Source organism: Schistocerca piceifrons, chromosome 3 (assembly GCF_021461385.2).
Source record: "Schistocerca piceifrons isolate TAMUIC-IGC-003096 chromosome 3, iqSchPice1.1, whole genome shotgun sequence".
NCBI classification, from domain to species: Eukaryota; Metazoa; Arthropoda; class Insecta; order Orthoptera; family Acrididae; genus Schistocerca; species Schistocerca piceifrons.
In genome coordinates, this window is record NC_060140.1 from 216,632,960 (window position 1) to 216,656,242 (window position 23,283).

The window sequence follows — 23,283 nt, forward strand, 5'->3', positions numbered from 1 at the left end:
TGTCTCTGCTTGTCGTTACACTCGCCTTCAGGCGGAATGTGTAGACCATAAAGCGGAAAGCCACTAGTCTGTCAGCTGGTTTGACGCTATCTTCCACCATTTTCTATCTAGTGCAGATCTTTTCTTGTCTACATTATATTCCTTTCTAGGTAGGATTAATTTCTTCACATCTTTCACTGTTGTGTCTTTTGCAGTTTTGATTTTAAGCAACTCATTCTTCTTTCTGTCACATTTCATTATCTCACTCTTCAGTTTCTTTACCATTAAGCTATATTATTGTGGTGTGCGTACTGTAAGGCCATCGGTACACACACCATCAGATTATTTGACTTGTCGCTCTAACGAAGTAGGCGAGCGTCAGCAATATGTCTCGTGGTCTTGTCGGGGCGCATTTCTATTCTGCCAGTAGGTCAGACGATAGAAATGCCACTTGCACGTTTAGAGTAGCAGATTGATGGTGACCAACTTTAAACAGAACTTGATTAATTTTCACACACATTTATTAAAATAATAACAAGCATAAAAATTACTTAACTTGGTTCTGGATGCTATTTACAATTGAAAATCTGAAGTTCCTTTGGTCTTGGTACGTTAATCTTATTCTCACATATATCTCTGATACTTGACAAAACCGTCTATACATTTATCTTCATGGCTATGTACAGGAATGTGATACTCTTATTAGGCGCAGACTGAAATAGACTGGAACAGACTAATGCAGATTGGTACAGACTGGTGCAGACAAATGCAGACTGACTAATCGGAGGTCTGTACACTCATTATACATCGCGCCTTCAGGTATCACTGCGCGAGTGTGATCCGCGAGGAGAAAAGGTTCTACGTTAGCAGCAGTCTCATTGGCTGCGTTACATATTAATACGCGGATCGGCGGAAGCAGAATTTTGTCCGTCTCTAAGGCAGCGCCATCTCGTAGTGCGGAGACGGACGAGAGCTGCGCCTGCGCTGTTGTGCTTAGCGGGTCGCGCTCTAGTCGGAAAGTTGTGTACGCGCTGACGCTGACCATGCGGAACTATGTACACAACAATTATATTCCAATTAAGCCCTCCATTCCTTCCGACGTGTCTTCCAAGAGCTTTTTACAACGTACCAGAAGGGCTACGTCGTTTTTTAACTTTCCCATTAGTGCCTCACGTACCAGTTCCTTATTTTCGCGTAATCGCAGTTCGACACTTCCATGTACACTATCAGATCAAAGGAATTGAACGAAGAGTATGGAGAATTCATACGTTACTGCAAAGTGCGTTAATTAAGTCAAGCGGCATGCCGGAGCGGTTTTTCGGTTTAGAACCCGTTGTTGTTGAATTTATGAAGGGTAAAGCATTTCAGGAACGAAAATTAGAACACCTGGAATGGATTGCAGACTTCTCATTTTAAGTGGACATGACTGCACCCTGCCACAGTAAGACACTGCAAGGTGAGAAACGACTTATTCTGATTTAGACAAACCCAGTCCAGTTCCCTGAGCACTGGCGTTGTAGAAAACGCGAGGTTTCAAGAATTCATTGTGGCTTTAAAGAATTACAAGCATAGTTTTCTAAACATTCTGAAGACAGTGCCAATCTTAAATCCTTATCGAGATGTATTCGAGACCCTTTGCCGTTTCAGTTGAAAGTGCCCCTGCACATTTGCAGGTGTAACTGATTGTTCTGCAATATAATTTCCGTTTTAAGTACAAATCCTTTTATGTTAAAACTGTCCAGGATGTCTGCGTTGTTTTCGTGAAGTAGAGTTTCTACTTCACCACAATGAGGTTGCAAAAATGTTATAATATTTCGATCAACATGTACGTGTGTATGACCTGTTTTCGATTACAAAACTAAATGAGTCAGGATTACATAGCAACCTGAGTGCGAAAATTTGCGGCATTGTCCGCCTCTGTCCGACAGTTTGTATTAGAGAAAAATGATGTCTTCATCGCTCCAAAAAATTAATTAATTAATTAATTAATAAAAATAAATAATACTGGACATTTGTAAGTGATATGTGCTGTCAAGAAATGTAAAATATAAAACCAAGTAGTATGCAATGCGACTATATTGTCATTTAAATTCGGCGCCTCCACAGTTTCCCCCTCTTCTCCCTCCTCCCATTCAGACAGCGTGCTGTGGAGGCTGGGGAAACGTGCTGCCAAGCTGAGCTCTATGGCACTGTTGCCTGGGCACGGCTCGCAATTCGAATTCTTGGCCGTCCCTGGTGTAGACCATACGAAAGTGTAACAAAAATGCTCGGGGAACTTAAACATGGAATCTTTACGCAGACTGAAATAGACTGGAACAGACTAATGCAGATTGGTACAGACTGGTGCAGACAAATGCAGACTGACTAATCGGAGGCCTGTACACTCATTATACATCGCGCCTTCAGGTATCACTGCGCGAGTGTGATCCGCGAGGAGAAAAGGTTCTACGTTAGCAGCAATCTCATTGGCTGCGTTACATATTAATACGCGGATCGGCGGAAGCAGAATTTTGTCCGTCTTTAAGGCAGCGCCATCTCGAAGTGCGGAGACGGACGAGAGCTGCGCCTGCGCTGTTGTGCTTAGCGGGTCGCGCTCTAGTCGGAAAGTTGTGTACGCGCTGACGCTGACCACGCGGAACTATGTACACAACAATTATATTCCAATTAAGCCCTCCATTCCTTCCGACGTGTCTTCCAAGAGCTTTTTACAACGTACCAGAAGGGCTACGTCGTTTTTGAACCTTCCCATTAGTGCCTGACGTACCAGTTCCTTATTTTCGCGTAAATTTAGAGAACTAGAATCCGAAGAAGACTGCACAATCATTATGATGCCACCATCGTATATCTCGTATAGGCATTACGTAGAGATGAACGATTACATTAGATGGAAAAAGGTGAGAACATCATCAAACCAGTCGGAGTCTGATGATTTAAAAGAAAAATTAAATGGAAAATGGGCGAGTGTGCATCTGTACACGGTTTAGTTGGTGCTGAGATGCCGAGTGCTGTGGACGAGGCAGTATAGGAGAGCGAGGGCGAGTATAGCAATACATCTTGCAGCGAAGTTCATCCTAAAAAAGAAGTGGAAAAGGCGATTAAAATGTAAAAAAGAAGAGAAAATAGGTACGAAAAGGGATTGGTCTTAAGGTATGCATGTACGATACAATGTACTTCTTAGAGAATTCGCAGTTACAGATCAGAAAGACTACTTTTTTACATTCAGGATGTCAGAAGGTTCATTCAGCGTCCTTTCAGAAAAAGTGCGAGTCAAAAATCCAGTACGCCGATACTCATCTAACAGAAGTCATATCTGTAGCAATCAAACTGTAGATTATATTCTAACTTGATGCAGTTTCCTGCCGCATCTCTCCCGAATAGGGGCCAGCTGTCTCTGTATTCATCCGAGAACTTTGTGGTACAAATCGAGGAGTACCCAAGAACTTCATCCAATTAAAGAATGAGAAAATTTTTTTACTATCAAAAACAGTCGTGATCACAATTTATTTACTACCGTAATAAGTAAATTGTGATCAAGACTGTTTTTGATAGTAAATATTTGTAACACTTTGATCACTATTCACTCCCACCGTGTATTAAAAAGTAATTAATGAGAAAAAAGCTTTTGGAGATTTATGTGTTTATTTTGATACGATATATTTTTAAAAATGAGTAATGTAACCTAAGACGAATAAAACATTAAGCGAAAACTAAAGCACACACAAATCGATATCAGTCATGTTGCTGATCGCAAAGTAGGCGTACTACTAATGCACTCTGCTTAACGGATGGTTTAGTGGCGCACCATTGATTACTGAGTTGGAGAAGGGGGGAGCGTACTATCCAACTTACTGAACCGTACCCAGTAGATTCAAACACATATCACGATACAAAACTGATGTCGACTTATCTGCAGATCGTTCTTCTTTTTGGCTTCTGATGTACCACATTACGTCCAGCTTCAAATTATAAACCTTAAGTGTAACACACAGCTACATGACATCTTCACTATGCCAATAAAAATATTCAAATAAAAATAGATGGGCAGACTGCGAAACAGCAATATGGCTTTAAATACACCACCTTATCGCAAGTATTTGGACGCCTATGAACATTAATGTGCGATGTGTCCGCTCTTCGACGACGTGAGGACTTGAACTCTGCCGGAGATACTTTCAATGAAGGGTCTCAATGTCTGTAGAGAAATGGCACGGCATTCTTCTTCAGAAGCTCAAACCAGAGACGGTAGTCATTTTGAACGCTGGGATCTGGAGAGAAGTCGACGTTCTAACTCATACCAAAGGTGTTCTTTTGGCATCATGTCGGGACTCTGGTTGGATCAGTCCATTTAAGGAATGTTATTGTACACAAGCTCTTCGCTCACAAAAATGGTTCAAATGGCTCTGAGCACTATGGGACTCAACTGCTGTGGTCATCAGTCCCCTAGAACTTAGAACTACTTAAACCTAACTAACCTAAGGACATCACACACATCCATGCCCGAGGCAGGATTCGAACCTACGACCGTAGCAGCAGCGCGGCTCCGGACTGGAGCGCCTAGAACCGCACGACCACCGCGGCCGGCTCTTCGCTCACAGATGGTGCTTTATGACAGGGCGCATTGTCATGCTGATACTCGTACAAACGATAACTTACCTGAATTGTTCCTCTACCGCATGCAGCACACAATACCGTAAAATGTGTTCACACACTACTGGCCATTAAAATTGCTGCACTACAAAGATGACGTGCTACAGACGTGAAATTTAACAGACAGGAAGAAGGTGCTATGATATGAAAATCATTAGCTTTTCAGAGCATTCACACAAGGTTGGCGCCGGTGGCGACACCTACAACGTGCTGACATGAGGAAAGTTTCCAACCGATTTCTCATACACAAACAGCGGTTGACCGGTGTTGCCTGGTGAAACGTTGTTCTGATGCCTCGTGTAAGGAGGAGAAATGCGTGCCATCACGTTTCCGACTTTGATGAAGGTCGGATTGTAGCCTATCGGGATTGCGGTTTATCGTATCGCGACATTACTGCTCGCGTTGATCGAGATCCAATGACTGTTAGCAGAATATGGAATCGGTGGGTTCAGGAGGGTAATACGGAACACCTTCCTGGATCCCAATGGCTTCGTATCACTAGCAGTCGAGATGACAGGCATCTTAACCACGTGGATGTATCGGATCGTGCAGCCACATCTCGATCCCTGACTCGACAAATGGGGACGTTTGCAAGACAACAACCACCTGCTCGAACAGTTCGACGACGTTTGCAGCAGCATGGACTATCAGCTTGGAGACCATGGCTGCGGTTACCCTTGACGCTGCATCACAGACAGGAGCGCCTGCGATGGTGTACTCAACGACGAACCTGGGTGCACGAATGGCAAAACGTCATTTTTTCGGATGAATCCAGGTTCTGTTTACAGCACCATGATAGTCGCATCCGTGTTTGGCGACATCGCGGTGAACGCACATTGGAAGCGTGTACTCGTCATCGCCATATTGGCGTATCACCCGGTGTGCTGGCTTGGGGTGCCATTGGTTACACGTCTCGGTCACCTCTTGTTCGCAATGACGGCACTTTGAACAGTGGACGTTACATTTCAGATGTGTTATGACCCGTGGCTCTATCCTTCATTCGATCCCTGCGAAACCCTACATTTCAGCAGGATAATGCACGACCGCATGTTGCCGGTCCTGTACTGGCCTTTCTGGATACAGAAAATGTTCGACTGCTGCTCTGGCTAGCAAATTCTCCAGATCTCTCACCAATTGTAAACGTCTGGTCAATGGTGGCCGAGCAACTGGCTCGTCACAATACGCCAGTCACTACTCTTGATGAACTGTGGTATCGTGTTGAAGCTGTATGGGCAGCTGTACCTGTACATGCCATCCAAGCTCTGACTCAATGCCCAGGCGTATCAAGGCCGTTATTACGGTCAGAGGTGGTTGTTCTGGGTACTGATTTCTCAGGATCTATGCACCCTAATTGAGTGAAACTGTAATCACATGTCAATTCCAGTATACTATATTTGTCCAATAAATACCCGTTTATCATCTGCATTTCTTCTTGGTGTAGCAATTTTAATGGCCAGTAGTGTGTATTCCCGCATTTGGCGTTCTCTTAAGCGCAATAAGGGAACGACGCCCTAACCATGAAAGGCAACCTCATAGTGTAACACCACCTCCCCTGTACTGATGGTACTAAGCATAACGGCAGATAACTATCTCAAGGATTCCGCCACACCCGATCCTTCCATCGGACTGCCACAGGGTACAGCGTTATCCATCGTTCCTAATCACTCGTTTCCATTCGCTCTGTACACCACCTCACTGACTACAGAAATGTGTAGCGTATGAGGAGCTACTGACCCATGGTACTCATTCTCTTTCACTCCCTGTGCATAGTCATTGTGACAGTTGGACAGCTGGTAATACTTTGGACTTCACGACTAGTTCCTTCCGCCGATTTCGTGTGAATTTTCACACAGTGCTCGACGGCTCCTGTCCGTCAGTGCATGAGGTCTGCCTGGTCTTGGTTTATCTGTGGCTGTACCTTCGTGTTTCCACTTCACAATCACATCACCAACAATCAACTTCGGCAGCTTTAGAAGGATTGAAATATCCCTGATAGATTTGTTTCTCAGGTAACATGCCAAGACTAATCCACATCCAAAGTCACTGAGCTCTCCTGACGACCCATTCTGCTGTTACCGCTTTACTGTTTCTCTGCTGATAATACAATCGGCCCCTCCTGTTATATACTGATGGTTACGCCTCTTGTGACATCTAGTGGTTAATTCCGCGTTATATAGAAGTGTCGATTGAAGACTGTCACAATTGACAGTGGAATAATTCAGGTGACTTCAGAATTTTTAGTATTTCTACCTCCAAATCTCCAAGAGCTGTCAATTTAGCACAAAGTGCTTTTTCATGTGCAGAGCAATGAAACCTGTCAGTCGATTGTTGCAATTTTTTGCTCTTTCGTTGTCAAATGAACCTTTCTGCATGATATTGTAATGTCGTTTCATAGTAAATTTGCAGTACCTGTCGATTATGCGCCTGCATAATAGATACTATATATTCTTGTCATGTCCTGATATAGGTGGGAGAGGGAGAAAAGGGGTTACTGGTCAGTCTGCGCTCCCGAGCGGTACAGAGCAGAAGGCAGAAGGACAATTCGCAGTGAAGGCATTTGATTGCTTTCTTCTATCTGAGCCAACACTGGTACAGGCATTTACTAGAAATACAGGTGGTGAGACTTGGTAGGGAACTAGTTGTGGAGATTCTTGGACAAACAGGGTTTTTAAATAGTTGTTTATCCAGACTAACTAATCCACTGGAGACTAGTTCTAGGGTTAGAAAAAGCATGAATAACACTGTTACAACAGAAACCTGTGCAGAAGTCCCACGAGTGGATACTAACCACAGTAGAAAATACTAGCAGCATCTTAAGGCAACAATTTAGTTGCAAAGCAAAACCTACTGAATGAGACACTGTTCGCTGAGGCACTCCAAGTGAGAGTAGACTTACTCGGAGCTGGACCGAGGCTGGAGTCGACGGACGCGGATTCGGCGCCCAGATCGTCTCACTGAGAACTCCGCCAAAATGCGGAATCTAGGGGTTTTTAAAGAGCCGCGAGGAGGCACTGTTTTTCCCACTTAAAGCCACCCTGCCAATCCCGCAGGTCTCTTGCAGGCGCCTGCCAATCACGATTTAGTTAGGTCCCGTCTACAGCTCCTAAGGTGGGGATGTTAATGCAGTTGCACTGACTAAGTTCGTATTTGGTATCAACATTGTTCAGCTGAAAGCTAAACGTAACTGCTCTGCCAAATAAGGCTTGCAACATTATTGTTATACTGTTATACGTCATTTAACCCCGCCCCTCGGGCTCCCCGGAGTAGGGACTGCTAGGTCATCAGTTTTTTGGCGTTTTCACTCTCTTTCTAACTCTTGTGAGCCTACTAACGTTGCTGTTCTCACCGCCGGTATTAAGCTGGCTTTATACACTAGTACGTGCCTGTTGGTTACAAAGTTCTACGGTGGCAACCTACCACAGCGTCTTGACGACGTATGAAGTTCCATGTTAATTCCTTGAGGAGTAACTAGCGCCCTGGGACGGCGTCTGGGGGCGTTTGCATTTTCGCAAGGCTCTCCCCTTACGGTTTACTCCATGTAACAATATTGAACTGTCAATAGGGCGGTTCACAAACAACTCAAGTACGCATGTTATTCCAAAACGTTATCGAGGAAGTAGGGGCCAGAAGGTGCTGGTGAAATAATACACACTGCTAAAGATACCTTTTTATTTTAGAGACTTTCTTAAAAAAAAAAAAACATTTCAAAAACAATTTCCAATCGCTGATAAATTTTCTTTATGAAAAGGAGAATGCAAGGTATGACGTTAACAACTTCCAAATAATAAGATTTTAACTTGACATATATAAAAAAAAACTTTTTTAAAAATAGCTCTATGTAAAGGGTATTCCAAGGTTTGACGTTAACAATAAGAAGATTTTAGACTTGTTATATCAATAAGGGAACAATTCCAAAAAAAAACTTTAAGTAGCTATTTGTACTAAGCAAAAATAGTTGTCTCTCGCAGTTACATAACTTATATTTGTTACAAGATAAATATGAATAAGCCAGCATACTTACCTTCATATTAAAGGCAGTCCCCAAAATCAATTTTTCCTTAGCTCGGTGAGGGAGTGACACGTCTAAAGGAGCCCAGATCACAATAGTCGGAATAGTTATTGGTGGTCTACAGGGCCACAGAAGATCAGCCCCAAAACTTGCATTACAAGCCACCATCTCTCCGAGTTACCCAAAACCAGAAGATGTAACAAGGGCGGTGTCTGTACAGACTCTGAACCACAGAGACACACGACACCGACCCTAAATCACCCAATCAAGATGTGAATGAAACGGCCCGACCAAGAAGCAATTACCACATTCCCGCGGACAGGCAAACGAAAACTGTGGTGGGAAGACCCCAACAAAACCACTGGTGAAGAAAATATATAACTCTGTTACATAAAAACAGTACTTAACTTCTCACACTCCACCACAGCGCCGGGAACACGTTGCACTTCCTTATGCTCGTCAGAGCCAACCGCTGCCAGTGGTTTCAACGGCCGATAAGAAGACATACGGTCCGACGCGCTGATCTCCTGCACCACGACTTCTAAGCTTCATAAGCCATGTACATGCGGGTAAGGTAGACTTAGCCCCTGACAGACAAGAGGTCGGCCAAAGCACGTGGTGAGCAGTTGACGACCCTCAACAACAGGGCCCCGCTCGTGCTACCACCTCTCTCGGTCACCACCCAGTACGTACTCCCCAATCGTCACGCGACCGTACGAGGTGCATTCAAGTTCTAAGGCCTCCGATTTTTTTTCTCCGGACTGGAAAGAAATAGAAACATGCGCATTGTTTTAAAATGAGGCCGCGTTCATTGTCTATACGTCCCAGAGATGGCAGTACCGTACGGCAGATGGAATTTTACCGCTAGCGGCGAGAATGGGAACTGTTTTAAATTCTTAAAATTGCGACGTTTTCCTTACTTGAACAGCGTGCAATCATTGGTTTTCTGAATTTGCGTAGTGTGAAACCAATTGAAATTCATCGACAGTTGAAGGAGACATGTGGTGATGGAGTTATGGATGTGTCGAAAATGCGTTCGTGGGTGCGACAGTTTAATGAAGGCAGAACATCGTGTGACAACAAACCGAAACAACCTCGGGATCACACAAGCCGATCTGACGACATGATCGAGAAAGTGGAGAGAATTGTTTTGGGGGATTGCCGAATGACTGTTGAACAGATCGCCTCCAGAGTTGGCATTTCTGTGGGTTCTGTGCACACAATCCTGCATGACGACCTGAAAATGCGAGAAGTGTCATCCAGGTGGGTGCCACGAATGCTGACGGACGACCACATGGCTGGCCATGTGGCATGTTGCCAAGCAATGTTGACGCACAACGACGGCATGAATGGGACTTTCTTTTCGTCGGTTGTGACAATGGATGAGACGTGGATGCCATTTTTCAATCCAGAAACAAAGCGCCAGTCAACTCAATGGAAGCACACAGATTCACCGCCACCAAAAAAATTTCGGGTAACCGCCAGTGCTGAAAAAATGATGGTGTCCATGTTCTGGAACAGCGAGGGCGTAATCCTTACCTATTGCGTTCCAAAGGGCACTACGGTAACAGGTGCATCCTACGAAAATGTTTTGAAGAACAAATTCCTTCTTGCACTGCAACAAAAACGTCCGGGAAGGGCTGCGCGTGTGCTGTTTCACCAAGGCAATGGACCCGCACATCGAGCTAAAGTTACGCAACAGTTTCTTCGTGATAACAACTTTAAAGTGATTCCTCATGCTCCCTACTCACTTGACCGGGCTCCTAGTGACTTTTGGCTTTTTCCAACAATGAAAGACACTCTCCGTGGCCGCACATTCACAAGCCGTGCTGCTATTGCCTCAGCGATTTTCCAGTGGTCAAAACAGACTCCTAAAGAAGCCTTCGCCGCTGCCATGGAATCATGCCGTCAGCGTTGTGAAAAATGTGTACGTCTGCAGGGCGATTACGTCGAGAAGTAACGCCAGTTTCATCGATTTCGGGTGAGTAGTTAATTAGAAAAAAAATCGGAGGCCTTAGAACTTGAATACACCTCGTACACTTGCTCCACCTCCCGCCAGAGGGCGGTAGCAATCCAAACAGCGCGCCAAACCGAAAGCGCCACCGCAAACACTAGACGCGAAGCGAAAGCACTCCGCCTGGCGCGCCTTTCGAAGAGCCGGACACCTACGGCTCAAATATCTCCCCCAGTTTCGTCTGCCCTCGGCATCGTCTCTGCTTCCGCGCCTTGGAGCGCCTGTCCTCCTTTCTCACAGCTTCAAGATAACACTACAGTAGCAAGGACTAATCAATATATTACATTCTATCTCTCCTTTTTCTCATTCTCCGTCAGTTTTAAAGGACTGTGACGATAGATCGCAAGAGTGCCTCTATTTATGCAAACAGCCACTGGACCTGTGACCGTCCTTCATACCACGAACTAAACAGCGAAGGGAAAACAGCGTAGACATCACGATACTTCCGAACTGAAGAGAGTTGTGCCGAGCGAAAAATGCCGCACCGGAACCCTAAATGCAATGTCGCTCAGTACTGGGTACTTTCGAGAAGAATCTGGTAAATTCGAGACAGCCTAAGCCTCGGCCTCCATGTGACCCGCTCATTTAGAACGCCGTGGTCGACCCCCAGTCTGCACCGGTGTGTTACAATCTTAATATCACGGTCTGAATTTGTTCGATGGCCGCTGTCATCCATACTTGATAAGGAGTCCAAACGGTGTAACTGTACTCTAGAATTGGTCGCACTAGCATCTCGTGTGCCATTTCGTTTACAGACGCACCGCACTTTTCTACAACACTTCCAACAAATCTAAGTCTTCCAGTCGTCATTCCTGACAGTGATTTTACGTGATCGTCACATGTCATATCGCTTCTTAGTAGTACCTCTAAAATATTTATACGATCTGATGTACTCGAAATTTTCACCACTGGTCTTGTAATCAGGTACCGTGCGGTTCTTGCTCTTTGTTACAGGCGCTACCTTAGTTTTATCCAAATTTAATCTTTTGAGCCCCAAGAATAAAAAAACAAAAATAATTTAAATTTTTTCGCAAAATTAACCTTTGTTATCTTATGAAGGAACAAATGCAAGAAGAAATTAGCAAAAAGGAAGATATCAATTATTTTAAGGAGGTGGTTTCACTTTAGAACCACTAGGACATACAGTTTTCAACCACTCATCATTTTGGGTCATATATTTGAAAGCAAATTCATATTTTTCGTAGACACAATCCCACATCGCGAAATCCCACGAATATGTAATGACTACAGCAAATTATAGTCCTGAATAACAAGCAAAAAAGAGAAATAAAATGTAGTAAATCTTTAAACTAGCATTAGATATACTTACTTTCACTGTCAATGATTTCGGTATGGCCGCTATAAATAACTGCATGTCACAATTCTCTACAATCAAGTAGCACAATGTCAGCGTCGAATGTGACTGCTACAATGCACTACATTCTTAGAAATACTGTACATTAGTGTCCACTAGATATCTCTGCCGTGCAACAACATCGGTGGTTTCATGCTAAAGGCACTGGAGCTTCAGAAAAAAAATGATAAAATGGTGGTCTCAGGCAGAAACCACTGGTTTCCAAAGGGTTAGAGAGAGCTACTATTCATTGCACGAAGTAGAAATTTTCCCCAAGTCTCTCTGCAGTTCCTTACGGTCGTCCAACGAGAATACGTCCTGTAGAAAACTTCACTGTCAGTAATCAATCTAATAGCAATGCTGATATTGTCCGACAAATCTTTTCGTATATTGAAGATGTTAGAGGTCTTTTCACGCTTCCTTTCGTTTCTGTGGAGCAGTCGGCGTCTAGTATAACGTAGTGTATTCTATTAGCCAAATATCCCTCACGCCAGTCACATATTTGCGAAGATGCCCCGTATGACCGTATCTTGGTTACTCGTACAGTGTCGAACGCCTCGCTGAAATCTACGAATAACAGAAACTTCTTGTTCATCTGTATCTACTGTTTGCAGATGTCACGTATGAATGAGAGAGCTGTATTTCACAGGAATGGTGTTATTTTTTTAAATGTGTGCTGATTCTTTGGGAGAAACTTGCTTACCTCCAGGATCATCACAATATTTGACCGTACAATGTGCCCCAGGTCCCTGCAACAGTCGGACGTCAGCTTGAAACGTCCCCTTAGAAAAATTTATACATGACTGCTTAAACTGACACACAATATTTTTAGCGCAACGCAATCTGACTTTCAAAAATCCCTACAACAGAATGGCCCTGACTAACATTAACCTATACCTTTCACAAATCACTTACCTCACAAAAATCTTCGTTACTCGAACTACTGCAATACAGCGAGCGCCACTACTGCCAGCTAAATAAAAGATTCAAACTACGGAAGGCCCTAACTACTGATAGGGATAGTTAGCAAATGAAAGATTTTAACAGAGAACAAACAATGTATTTACCTTAATATCATCAAAAGTCATAATATATATAGCAGTTCATGACATCCAGTCTTACAACTCCGCCATTTCTTTCCCCATATCCACCACTGCTGGCGGCTCACCTACAACTGCGCAACGCTACGCGCCGCTAACAGCCAGCTGCCCAACACTACAATAGCCAACAACAATGCAAACCAGCCACAGACTGCACACAGCACAGCCAGTGATTTTCATACAGAGCGCTACGTGGCGTTACCAATAGGAAAACCTAAACAGCCTACATACAAGCTGTATGTGTCTTGAAAGCATCCAACGCTGAGAACACGTGTGTCATTAGTCGTCTGATATGATCTTGGCCGCGCGGAGGAGCCGAGCGTTCTTAGGCGTCTTGTCACGGTCCGCGCGGCTTTCCCCGTCGGTTCGAACCCTCCCTCGGGCATGGGTGTGTGCGTCGTCCTTAGCGTAAGTTAGTTTAAGTTAGATTAAGTAGTGTATATGCTTAGGGACCGATGACCTCAGACGTTTGGTCCCATAAGACCTTACCACAAATTTCCAAGAATATGATCTTGTGCAAATGTTTTGTGTAGTGGTGCGAGGGGGGTATGAAGGAGTTGACGGGTGTCGAGTCACACTCCGTCTAGCATCTTATATGCGATTTTCTTTACAGATGCACCGCATTTTCTCAACTTCCAGATAATCCACACATTCCATTCGCTTTCCCTGATACTGATTTTGAGTAGTCACCGCATTGCCTATAGCTTCTCAGTAGTACCCCTAAACCTATTCTGCGTATTCTAGCCTTTTTCTGCTCCTACTTTTCCCCTCTACTGCTCGTTTCAGCGAAAGCTTAAGTGCTCCCAGATGCCGTAGCAGGTGCCGTTAATTTCCAAGAATAATTGCCTATCGACGTCGCGATATCCAAACGATACATATCGAACGTGCTGTCGTAAATCGATCATGCGACTCCGGTGGCGGACGTTGTGATCAATTATTTGTGATCGTCATTTTTATCTGTTTTCCATCGTTCCCTTAGTTGCTCTAAATTACATACCTCCGCGAATTATTTGTGAATTGCTAGGGAAACCCAGACGATTTATGTCGTTAGTCAGTTGAATGTCTGACGTTCCTGACGTTTCTTCGGCGGATTCTCTCACATGGAAGAATCTAATTCCATGTTTATCCAGCGTAGAAAATTGTTCGACTTTTTATAGCAAATATGGAGTACTACCGGACGAGGAAAGAAGGGACTGTGTAGACTTTGGTGGTGCGAAGTGCGTAAAACTTGGTAAGAACAGTTTCAAATGGTTCAAATGCCTCTGAGCACTATGGGACTCAACTGCTGTGGTCATAAGTCCCCTAGAACTTAGAACTACTTAAACCTAACTAACCTAAGGACATCACACACATCCATGCCCGAGGCAGGATTCGAACCTGCGACCGTAGCGGTCGTGCGGTTCCAGACTGTAGCGCCTTTAACCGCTTGACCACTCTGGCCGGCGAACAGTTTCAATGCTGAAATACTCTTACACATTCATTGCGGACAGTGCGGAAAACGAACGAGCATCCGGAAGAATACATGGTTCGACTCTTCTAAATTATCCATCCAGACCACCGTAATGGACTTTCACATGACGACAACACCGACGATGAGTAAGGTAAGTCGTCTTCTTTGCAGTTACAAGTATTTTTCACAAGCTGCGACATCGTCGCGAAAAAACGCAGTGGCCCATATATGTAATAAGTTTCCTTTAATTTACGTCTATGGTCACAATCTTTTTGTTTAACAGATTACCGGTTTCGGTCTTTAATGACCATCATCAGATCTGCAGCAAAAATGGGAAAAATATAAATACACTCGCAAACTGTATACAATTTTAGAACAATACATAGCCCATACTGAAAAGTAGTACTGAAAAAATTTACATTTGTGCGCTTTATATATGAAGAGGCATACCTGTTTCATAAAAACAAAGTCCTAATCTACTGGAGCCATAGTGGCATCGTCAAATGTTAAATGCGGAATCAGCACCAGCATCGTCAGATACATATAAATCAAATCACATGCACGAGTCATGTTGTCAGTAATACTACTGTTTAAAACAAGGTGCCATACAGTAGCCACAAAATGTTTGTGTTGTAAGTTGACCAGATGTCGCTAATGATGGCATACACTAGTTTTCAATAATTAATTGAAACAGCAAAAATAAAGGGGGATACAATAGTCAAAGTCTGTAATAAGCTTATAAAGTATAAAAGACGTTACAGTAATAAAAAGCAATGAAAAGAAGAACAGGACAAAAGTAATATTGTTAAAAAGAGGAAGAGTTAAAAAAACAGTGGTTGACATGTGCTCTAGTGCCAATATTCTAGATAATGACATAAATATTAAACACCGTTGATATTGCACCGGGTAATATTAAACAACATAAAACAAATCGCTAATGGAGCCACAAATGAAAGAAAACATAGTGCTGCACATAATCAGCGCCATCTGTTAGCACTAACACCAGAATTCCGCACAGACGGAAAGTAGTTGGAGGAATGTGACCGGCAGATGGCCCCTCGTACCCTGCGGTGCTCCGTTGCAAGAAAAGAATGATAAAATTTCGGAACAGTAGATGATTCACATTATATGATTAATGCAGTCTATGAAATGAATAAAGAACAAGAACATACTAGAGTCATACATAAAACGTATGGAAACGAAGTAAATATGTGATGCACTCAATACTAGGTGAACTTACGAACACACTATATATAACAGAGGCGTGGAGTGATTAGAGCCAGGCGATCATTGTAGGCAAAACCACCCCTTCATTCCACCTCCTCGACTTCTATGTCACCGTCTATGGCCGTCCTATCGCCCTCACCCCCATCCTTAACTACCTTGGCGTCACCCTTGACCGTCGCCTCTCCTGGACCCACCACCTCCGGACAATCCAAGCCAAGGCACGCTCCCGACTCTGTCTCCTAAAGCTCCTTTCTGGCCGTACATGGGGTCTGGACCCCTCCACCATCCTCCACACCTATAAATCCCTCATCCGCCCTATCCTCTGCTACGCCCACCCTGCCTGGATCTCTGCTCCTCCTACCTTTTACAAATCCCTTCAGATCCTCGAACGCCATGCTCTTCGCCTCGCTTATCGCATCCGTCTCCCCTCCCCCACGTGGATCCTGTACGACCTTATTCTGTTCCCCCACCTCCTCCTTTTCCTTGAACGGATACGGATCCTCTACACCTCCTGTAAACTCGATCCTCCTCACCCGCTTGTCTCTTCCATCATCACCCGCCCCCACTGCCGCGCCTGTATTTCCACATCCCACCTGCTCTCCATCTCTCCACTCTCCTTACCCTCGCCCAAGGTGGCTTCCGCCTGCTCCCCCTCCCTGATGATGCCCTCCTCCCCACCATCTACCCCTCCTACCAATTTTGATACTCCCCTCCCACTTCCTGTGTTTGTTCCTATGTGCACCCTCTCTCCCCCTTCCCTCCCTCCTCCCTTTCTTCCCCCTCCTCCCCCGGGCTTCCCCTACCCCCATTCCTTCCTTCCTCCCGCCATATCCTCTGCCATTGGCATCTTTGCTCTCCCCTCACCCTCCCCCACCAACTTCTTCCCCTCTTGGCAGGTCCATGGAGTCCCACATGTTAAGTGGACATTCGCGCGCCAGAGCTCATCGCCATCAGTTTCTCGTGTGTGTGCCATCGTTTTTGATTTAGTGTTTTTCGCCGCCACGCTGCTTCGTTCACTTGTACCGTCTACGTCATCAGTGTTTGTGTGCAGTGCCGACAGTTTTTCGTGTTTCCTCGTCGAGTGTGAACGGCTTCGTGTTTTTAATTTTTGTTTCTACTGTTTTTTAACCACCAATCCGTTACTTTTCTGTCTTCCTTGTCTCTTTTATTGTAATGCTTGTGGCTGAAGAGCGGAGTAGATTTATCCGCTGCCAGCCCACGTTTGGATGAGGTGAAACATAACAATAAAGAAAAAAAGTGATTAGAGCAAAACATTGTGAAATTTGGACAACGCGACTTCGATAGGCAATTATTCTTGGAAACTACCCAGATCCGTATTAACCCTTCCATTATTCCGGTAAGTGTCTGCCACAGATTCCTTTTCAGTATAGTCTATGCGTTGTTCTTATGCTGTATACAGTTTGCGAGTGTATTTATATTTTTCCCATTTTTGCTGCAGATCTGATGATGGTCATTAAAGACCGAAACCGGTAATCTGTTAAACAGAAAGATTTTGACCATAGACGTAAATTAAAGGAAACTTATTTCAAGTATTTTTGTAATGCTCTTCTTTTGTCGTTGCTGTAGCGACCAACGTAAACAAACTCCTAACGCCCGCCACCGGAGTCGCACGATCGATTTACGATCACACGTTCGATATGTATCGTTTGGCCACCGCTATTTCGATAGGGAATCATTCTTGGAAACTTCCCAGATCCCTATTAACCATTCCATTATTCCGGTAAGTATCTACCACAGATTCCTGTCATCGCGTTTGACTGAGCTACCGAATCAGTCGACGGCCACTGGCGTAAATTACTGGCCTCCTGTGCACCAGAATTGTGAGATGTGGGTGGGCACGGAGAGTGATTGTGTGTGTCCGGGCAGGTGTTCGTGCCGCTGCTGTCGAACCCGGGCAACAGCCGCGCGTGGCCCAAGGTGGTGGCCCAGGACATCCAGCGGCACGTGCACTCGCTGCAGAGCACCGTCTACCAGGTGCGCGGACAGGTCAGCGGACACACCGTGCTGCCGCTGCCCGTCGGCGTCGACCGCGTGCACGAGGCAGAGCGAGCGCTCGTCTCCAGGTAACCTCTCTTCACTAACAACTAGCTGGCCGCCCCCTAAGGGGAGAAGAAAGGCAAGTAAGCATCAGAAAAGTCGATTTTTAGATTTTAGCATATTTGAAATGCCCGGTCTTTCCTGCTTGAAACAGGTTTTGTTTTATATAACTACGACCATTTTTTCGTGAGATATGATGGTTTTCCTGGCGCTCTGTACAATCTGACATTTAAATGCCACGCCTTCCTTTTTGCGCCATGCAGAGATAACGCACAGTGTTCTTTTACTTCTTGTATATTATTTCATGCCCGCGCCGCGCGGGATTAGCCGAGCGGTCTCAGCCGCTGCAGTCATGGACTGTGCGGCTGGTCCCGGCGGAGGTTCGAGTCCTCCCTCGGGCATGGGTGTGTGTGTTTGTCCTTAGGATAATTTAGGTTAACCAGTGTGTAAGCTTAGGGACTGATGACCTTAGCAGTTAATTCCCACAAGATTTCCCACACATTTGAACTTTTTTTTTTTTTCCGTGCCGGCCGGGTTGGCCGTGCGGTCTAACGCACGGCTTTTAAGGGCGGGAAGGAGCGCCGGGTCCCCGGCACGAATCCGCCCGGCGAACTTGTGTCGAGGTCCAGTGAACCGGCCAGTCTGTGGATGGTTTTTAGGCGGTTTTCCATCTGCCTCGGCGGGTTGGTTCCCCTTACTCCGCCTCAGTTATACTATGTCGGCGATTGCTGCGCAAACTAGTTCTCCACGTACGCGTACACTACCATTACTCTACCACGTAAACATAGGGGTTACAATCGTCTGGTGTGAGACGTTCCCTTGGGGGTCCACCGGGGAGCCGAACCGCACAATAACCCTGGGTTCGGTGTGCTGCGGCGGAGGGGGGGAGAGGGGCTGCCGTAGTCGTCGTGGTGTTGTGGACCACTGCGGCTGCGGCGGGGACGGAGACCCTCCGTCGTTTCTAAGTCCCCGGTTAACATGCAATACAATACAATACAATATTATTTCATGCTTCTATTGTTTTATCGCTTCAATGTTTCCTACCCTGTATATACTATCGATACTCGTTTTTCCGATCGTGTTTGTTATTGTTTTCGGGCGTTAATGGTCGTATGTCATTTGGAACCGGATACCGAAAGCTGACAACCCTCAAATTTGGTGTTTATGATGCTATTTTATGCCTCAGTGATGGTGTAATTAGAAAAATGGATGTGTTGGAATTATTGGGAATAAAATCTAGTGGAAATACTGAAAAATCCATGGTGCAAACAGATAAAGAGAGAATCTGCAAAGCAGATATTGCTAATTTAATATTCACAAGGGAAGCCAGACAGAAAAGAAGAGGGACCGAGAGAAGAAAAGAAGATCAGTATGATTCATATGATGCTCAGTACGGTGCAGGAAAATATTAGTGGTCAGTAATTCTCATCAATAACTATACTAGAATTGCAGTATTAAACTTTAAACGGATTTTCCTCAAAACAACAGTTTTTTTTTTTTACTTTCAGGTACCATTGTTTGTTAAACTAATGGAGTTTGACACATGAAATTTGGTCAATTTGTAGTGCAGATGGAAATAAGTTATTACAAGTAATTTGAGAACCCCCATACAATCAGAAACTGTTTTATACTAATTAAAGTACCAAAAAAAGTTAAATTTTACTAGAGAAAGAATAACTTTTTTCTTAAAAGCCATAAGAGGTATTATGTTCATTTTACTTGTAAATTGTGGCATATATATATATATATATATATATATATATATATATATATATATATATATATATATATATTTGTATATGTATATATATGCAGTAAAAATTTCATTGTTTTATCACTTATAGTTCGTTTGATAAGTGTACCTATTTCAAAGGGTAAAATAGCATTGGCAGAATAGGGATAAGAATTGCCTTCCGTCTCCCATAACTGAGTCGTCGGCACATCTAATTGACACGCAGCAGTTCCAGTTCGAATCCCGGTCCAGTACATAATTTACTCGTCGCCGCTGGTTCCGCGTTATGTCCCGATGCAGCTGACATCGGAAATCCCTTTCCTTTCCTTTCTCCCCCCTCCACCTTCAATTTACATAAATGTCCAATAGTCCGCAGCCGCTGTATTTGTTCAGATCAATTATAAACTCACACAACCGGTTTTCAGGTACCACTATTTGTTAAACTAATGGGGTTAGACACATGAAATTTGGTCAATGTGTACTGCAGATGGTAATAAGTTATTACAAGTAATTTGAGAACCACCAAACGATCGGAAACTGTTTTATACTAATTAATGTGCCAAAAAAAGTTAAATTTTGCTAGAGAAAGAATAATTTTTTTCTTAAAAGCCATAAGAGGTATTATGTTCATTATACTTGTAAATTGTGGCATATATATATATATATATATATATATATATATATATATATATATATATATATGCAGTAAAAATTTCATTGTTTTATCACTTATAGTTCGTTTGATAAATGTACCCATTCAAAGGGTAAAATAGCATTGGCAGAATAGGGATAAAATTGCCTTCCGTCTCCCATTAACTGAGTCGTCGGCGCCTCTAATTGACACGCAGGGGTTCCGGTTCGAATCCCAGTCCGGTACATAATTCACTCGTCGCCGCTGGTTCCGCGTAATGTCCCGATGCAACTGACATCAGTTATCCCTTTCCTTTCCTTTCTCCCCCCTCCACCTTCAATTTACATAAAATGTCCAATAGTCCGCAGCAGCTGTATTTGTTTAGATCAATTATAAACTGACACAACCGGTTTTCAGGTACCATTATTTATTAAACTAATGGGGTTAGACACATGAAACTTGGTCAATGTGTACTGCAGATGGTAATAAGTTATTACAAGTAATTTGAGAACCACCAAACGATCGGAAACTGTTTTATACTAATTAATGTGCCAAAAAAAGTTAAATTTTGCTAGAGAAAGAATAATTTTTTTCTTAAAAGCCATAAGAGGTATTATGTTCATTATACTTGTAAATTGTGGCATATATATATATATATATATATATATATATATATATATATATATATATGCAGTAAAAATTTCATTGTTTTATCACTTATAGTTCGTTTGATAAATGTACCCATTCAAAGGGTAAAATAGCATTGGCAGAATAGGGATAAAATTGCCTTCCGTCTCCCATTAACTGAGTCGTCGGCGCCTCTAATTGACACGCAGGGGTTCCGGTTCGAATCCCAGTCCGGTACATAATTCACTCGTCGCCGCTGGTTCCGCGTAATGTCCCGATGCAACTGACATCAGTTATCCCTTTCCTTTCCTTTCTCCCCCCTCCACCTTCAATTTACATAAAATGTCCAATAGTCCGCAGCAGCTGTATTTGTTTAGATCAATTATAAACTGACACAACCGGTTTTCAGGTACCATTATTTATTAAACTAATGGGGTTAGACACATGAAACTTGGTCAATGTGTACTGCAGATGGTAATAAGTTATTACAAGTAATTTGAGAACCACCACAAAATCAGAAACTGCTTTATACTAATTGTTGTTGTTGTGATCTTCAGTCCTGAGACTGTTTTGATGCAGCTCTCCAAGCTACTCTATCCTGTGCAAGATTATTCAACTCCCAGTACCTACTGCAACCTACATCCTTCTGAATCTGCTTAGTGTATTCATCTCTTGGTCTCCCTCAACGATTTTTACCCTCCACGCTGCCCTCCAATGCTAAATTTGTGATCCCTTGATGCCTCAAAACATGTCCTACCAACTGTTCCCTTCTTCTAGTCAAGTTGTGCCAAAAACTTCTCTTCTCCCCAATCCTATTCAATACCTCCTCATTAGTTACGTGATCTACCCACCTTATCTTCAGCATTCTTCTGTAGCACCACATTTTGAAAGCTTCTATTCTCTTCTTGTCCAAACTAGTTATCGTCCATGTTTCACTTCCATACATGGCTACACTCCATACAAATACTCTCAGAAACGACTTCCTGACACTTAAATCTACACTCGATGCTAACAAATTTCTCTTCTTGAGAAACGCTTTCCTTGCCATTGCCAGTCTACATTTTATATCCTCTCTAATTCGACCATCATCAGTTATTTTACTCCCTAAATAGCAAAACTCCTTTACTACTTTAAGTGTCTCATTTCCTAATCTAATTCCTTCAGCATCACCCGACTTAATTTGACTACATTCCATTATCCTCGTTTTGCTTTTGTTGATGTTCATCTTATATCCTCTTTTCAAGACACTGTCCATTCCGTTCAACTGCTCTTCCAAGTCCTTTGCTGTCTCTGACAGAATTACAATGTCATCGGTGAACCTCAAAGTTTTTACTTCTTCTCCATGAATTTTAATACCTACTCCGAATTTTTCTTTTGTTTCCTTTACTGCTTGCTCAATATACAGATTGAATAACATCGGGGAGAGGCTACAACCCTGTCTCACTCCTTTCCCAACCACTGCTTCCCTTTCATGCCCCTCGACTCTTATAACTGCCATCTGCTTTCTGTACAAATTGTAAATAGCCTTTCGCTCCCTGTATTTTATACCTGCCACCTTCAGAATTTGAAAGAGAGTATTCCAGTTAACATTGTCAAAAGCTTTCTCTAAGTCTACAAATGCTAGAAACGTAGGTTTGCCTTTTCTTAATCTTTCATCTAAGATAAGACGTAAGGTCAGTATTGCCTCACGTGTTCCAACATTTCTACGGAATCCAAACTGATCTTCCCCGAGGTTGGCTTCTACCAGTTTTTCCATTCGTCTGTAAAGAATTCGCGTTAGTATTTTGCAGCTGTGACTTATTAAACTGATAGTTCGGTAATTTTCACATCTGTCAACACCTGCTTTCTTTGGGATTGGAATTATTATATTCTTCTTGAAGTCTGAGGGTATTTCGCCTGTCTCATACATCGTGCTCACCGGATGGTAGAGTTTTGTCATGACTGGCTCTCCCGAGACCATCAGTAGTTCTAATGGAATGTTGTCTACCCCTGGGGCCTTGTTTCGACTCAGATCTTTCAGTGCTCTGTCAAACTCTTCATGCAGTATCTTATCTCCCATTTCGTCTTCATCTACATCCTCTTCCATTTCTTTGATATTGTCCTCAAGTACATCGCCCTTGTATAAACGCTCTATATACTCCTTCCACCTTTCTGCCTTCCCTTCTTTGCTTAGAACTGGGTTGCCATCTGAGCTCTTGATATTCATACAAGTGGTTCTCTTCTCTCCAAAGGTCTCTTTAATTTTCCTGTAGGCAGTATCTATCTTACCCCTAGTGAGACAAGCCTCTACATCGTTACATTTGTCCTCTAGCCATCCCTGCTTAGCCATTTTGCACTTCCTGTCGATCTCATTTTTGAGACGTTTGTATTCCTTTTTGCCTGCTTCATTTACTGCATTTTTATATTTTCTCCTTTCATCAATTAAATTCAATATTTCTTCTGTTACCCAAGGATT

At 43.5% G+C, this 23,283-nt stretch overlaps 1 protein-coding gene across 1 annotated transcript in view; it reads left to right on the forward strand.

The window, feature by feature from the left end:
• Nucleotides 1-23,283, forward strand: part of LOC124787768 (dynein beta chain, ciliary-like) — an 834,683-nt gene that overhangs the window by 91,629 nt on the left and 719,771 nt on the right. Inside the window, exon 4 of the mRNA XM_047254657.1 lies at nt 17,668-17,864. Within this exon, the coding sequence (XP_047110613.1) occupies nt 17,668-17,864 (197 nt within the window). The remainder of the gene's footprint in view (nt 1-17,667; nt 17,865-23,283) is intronic.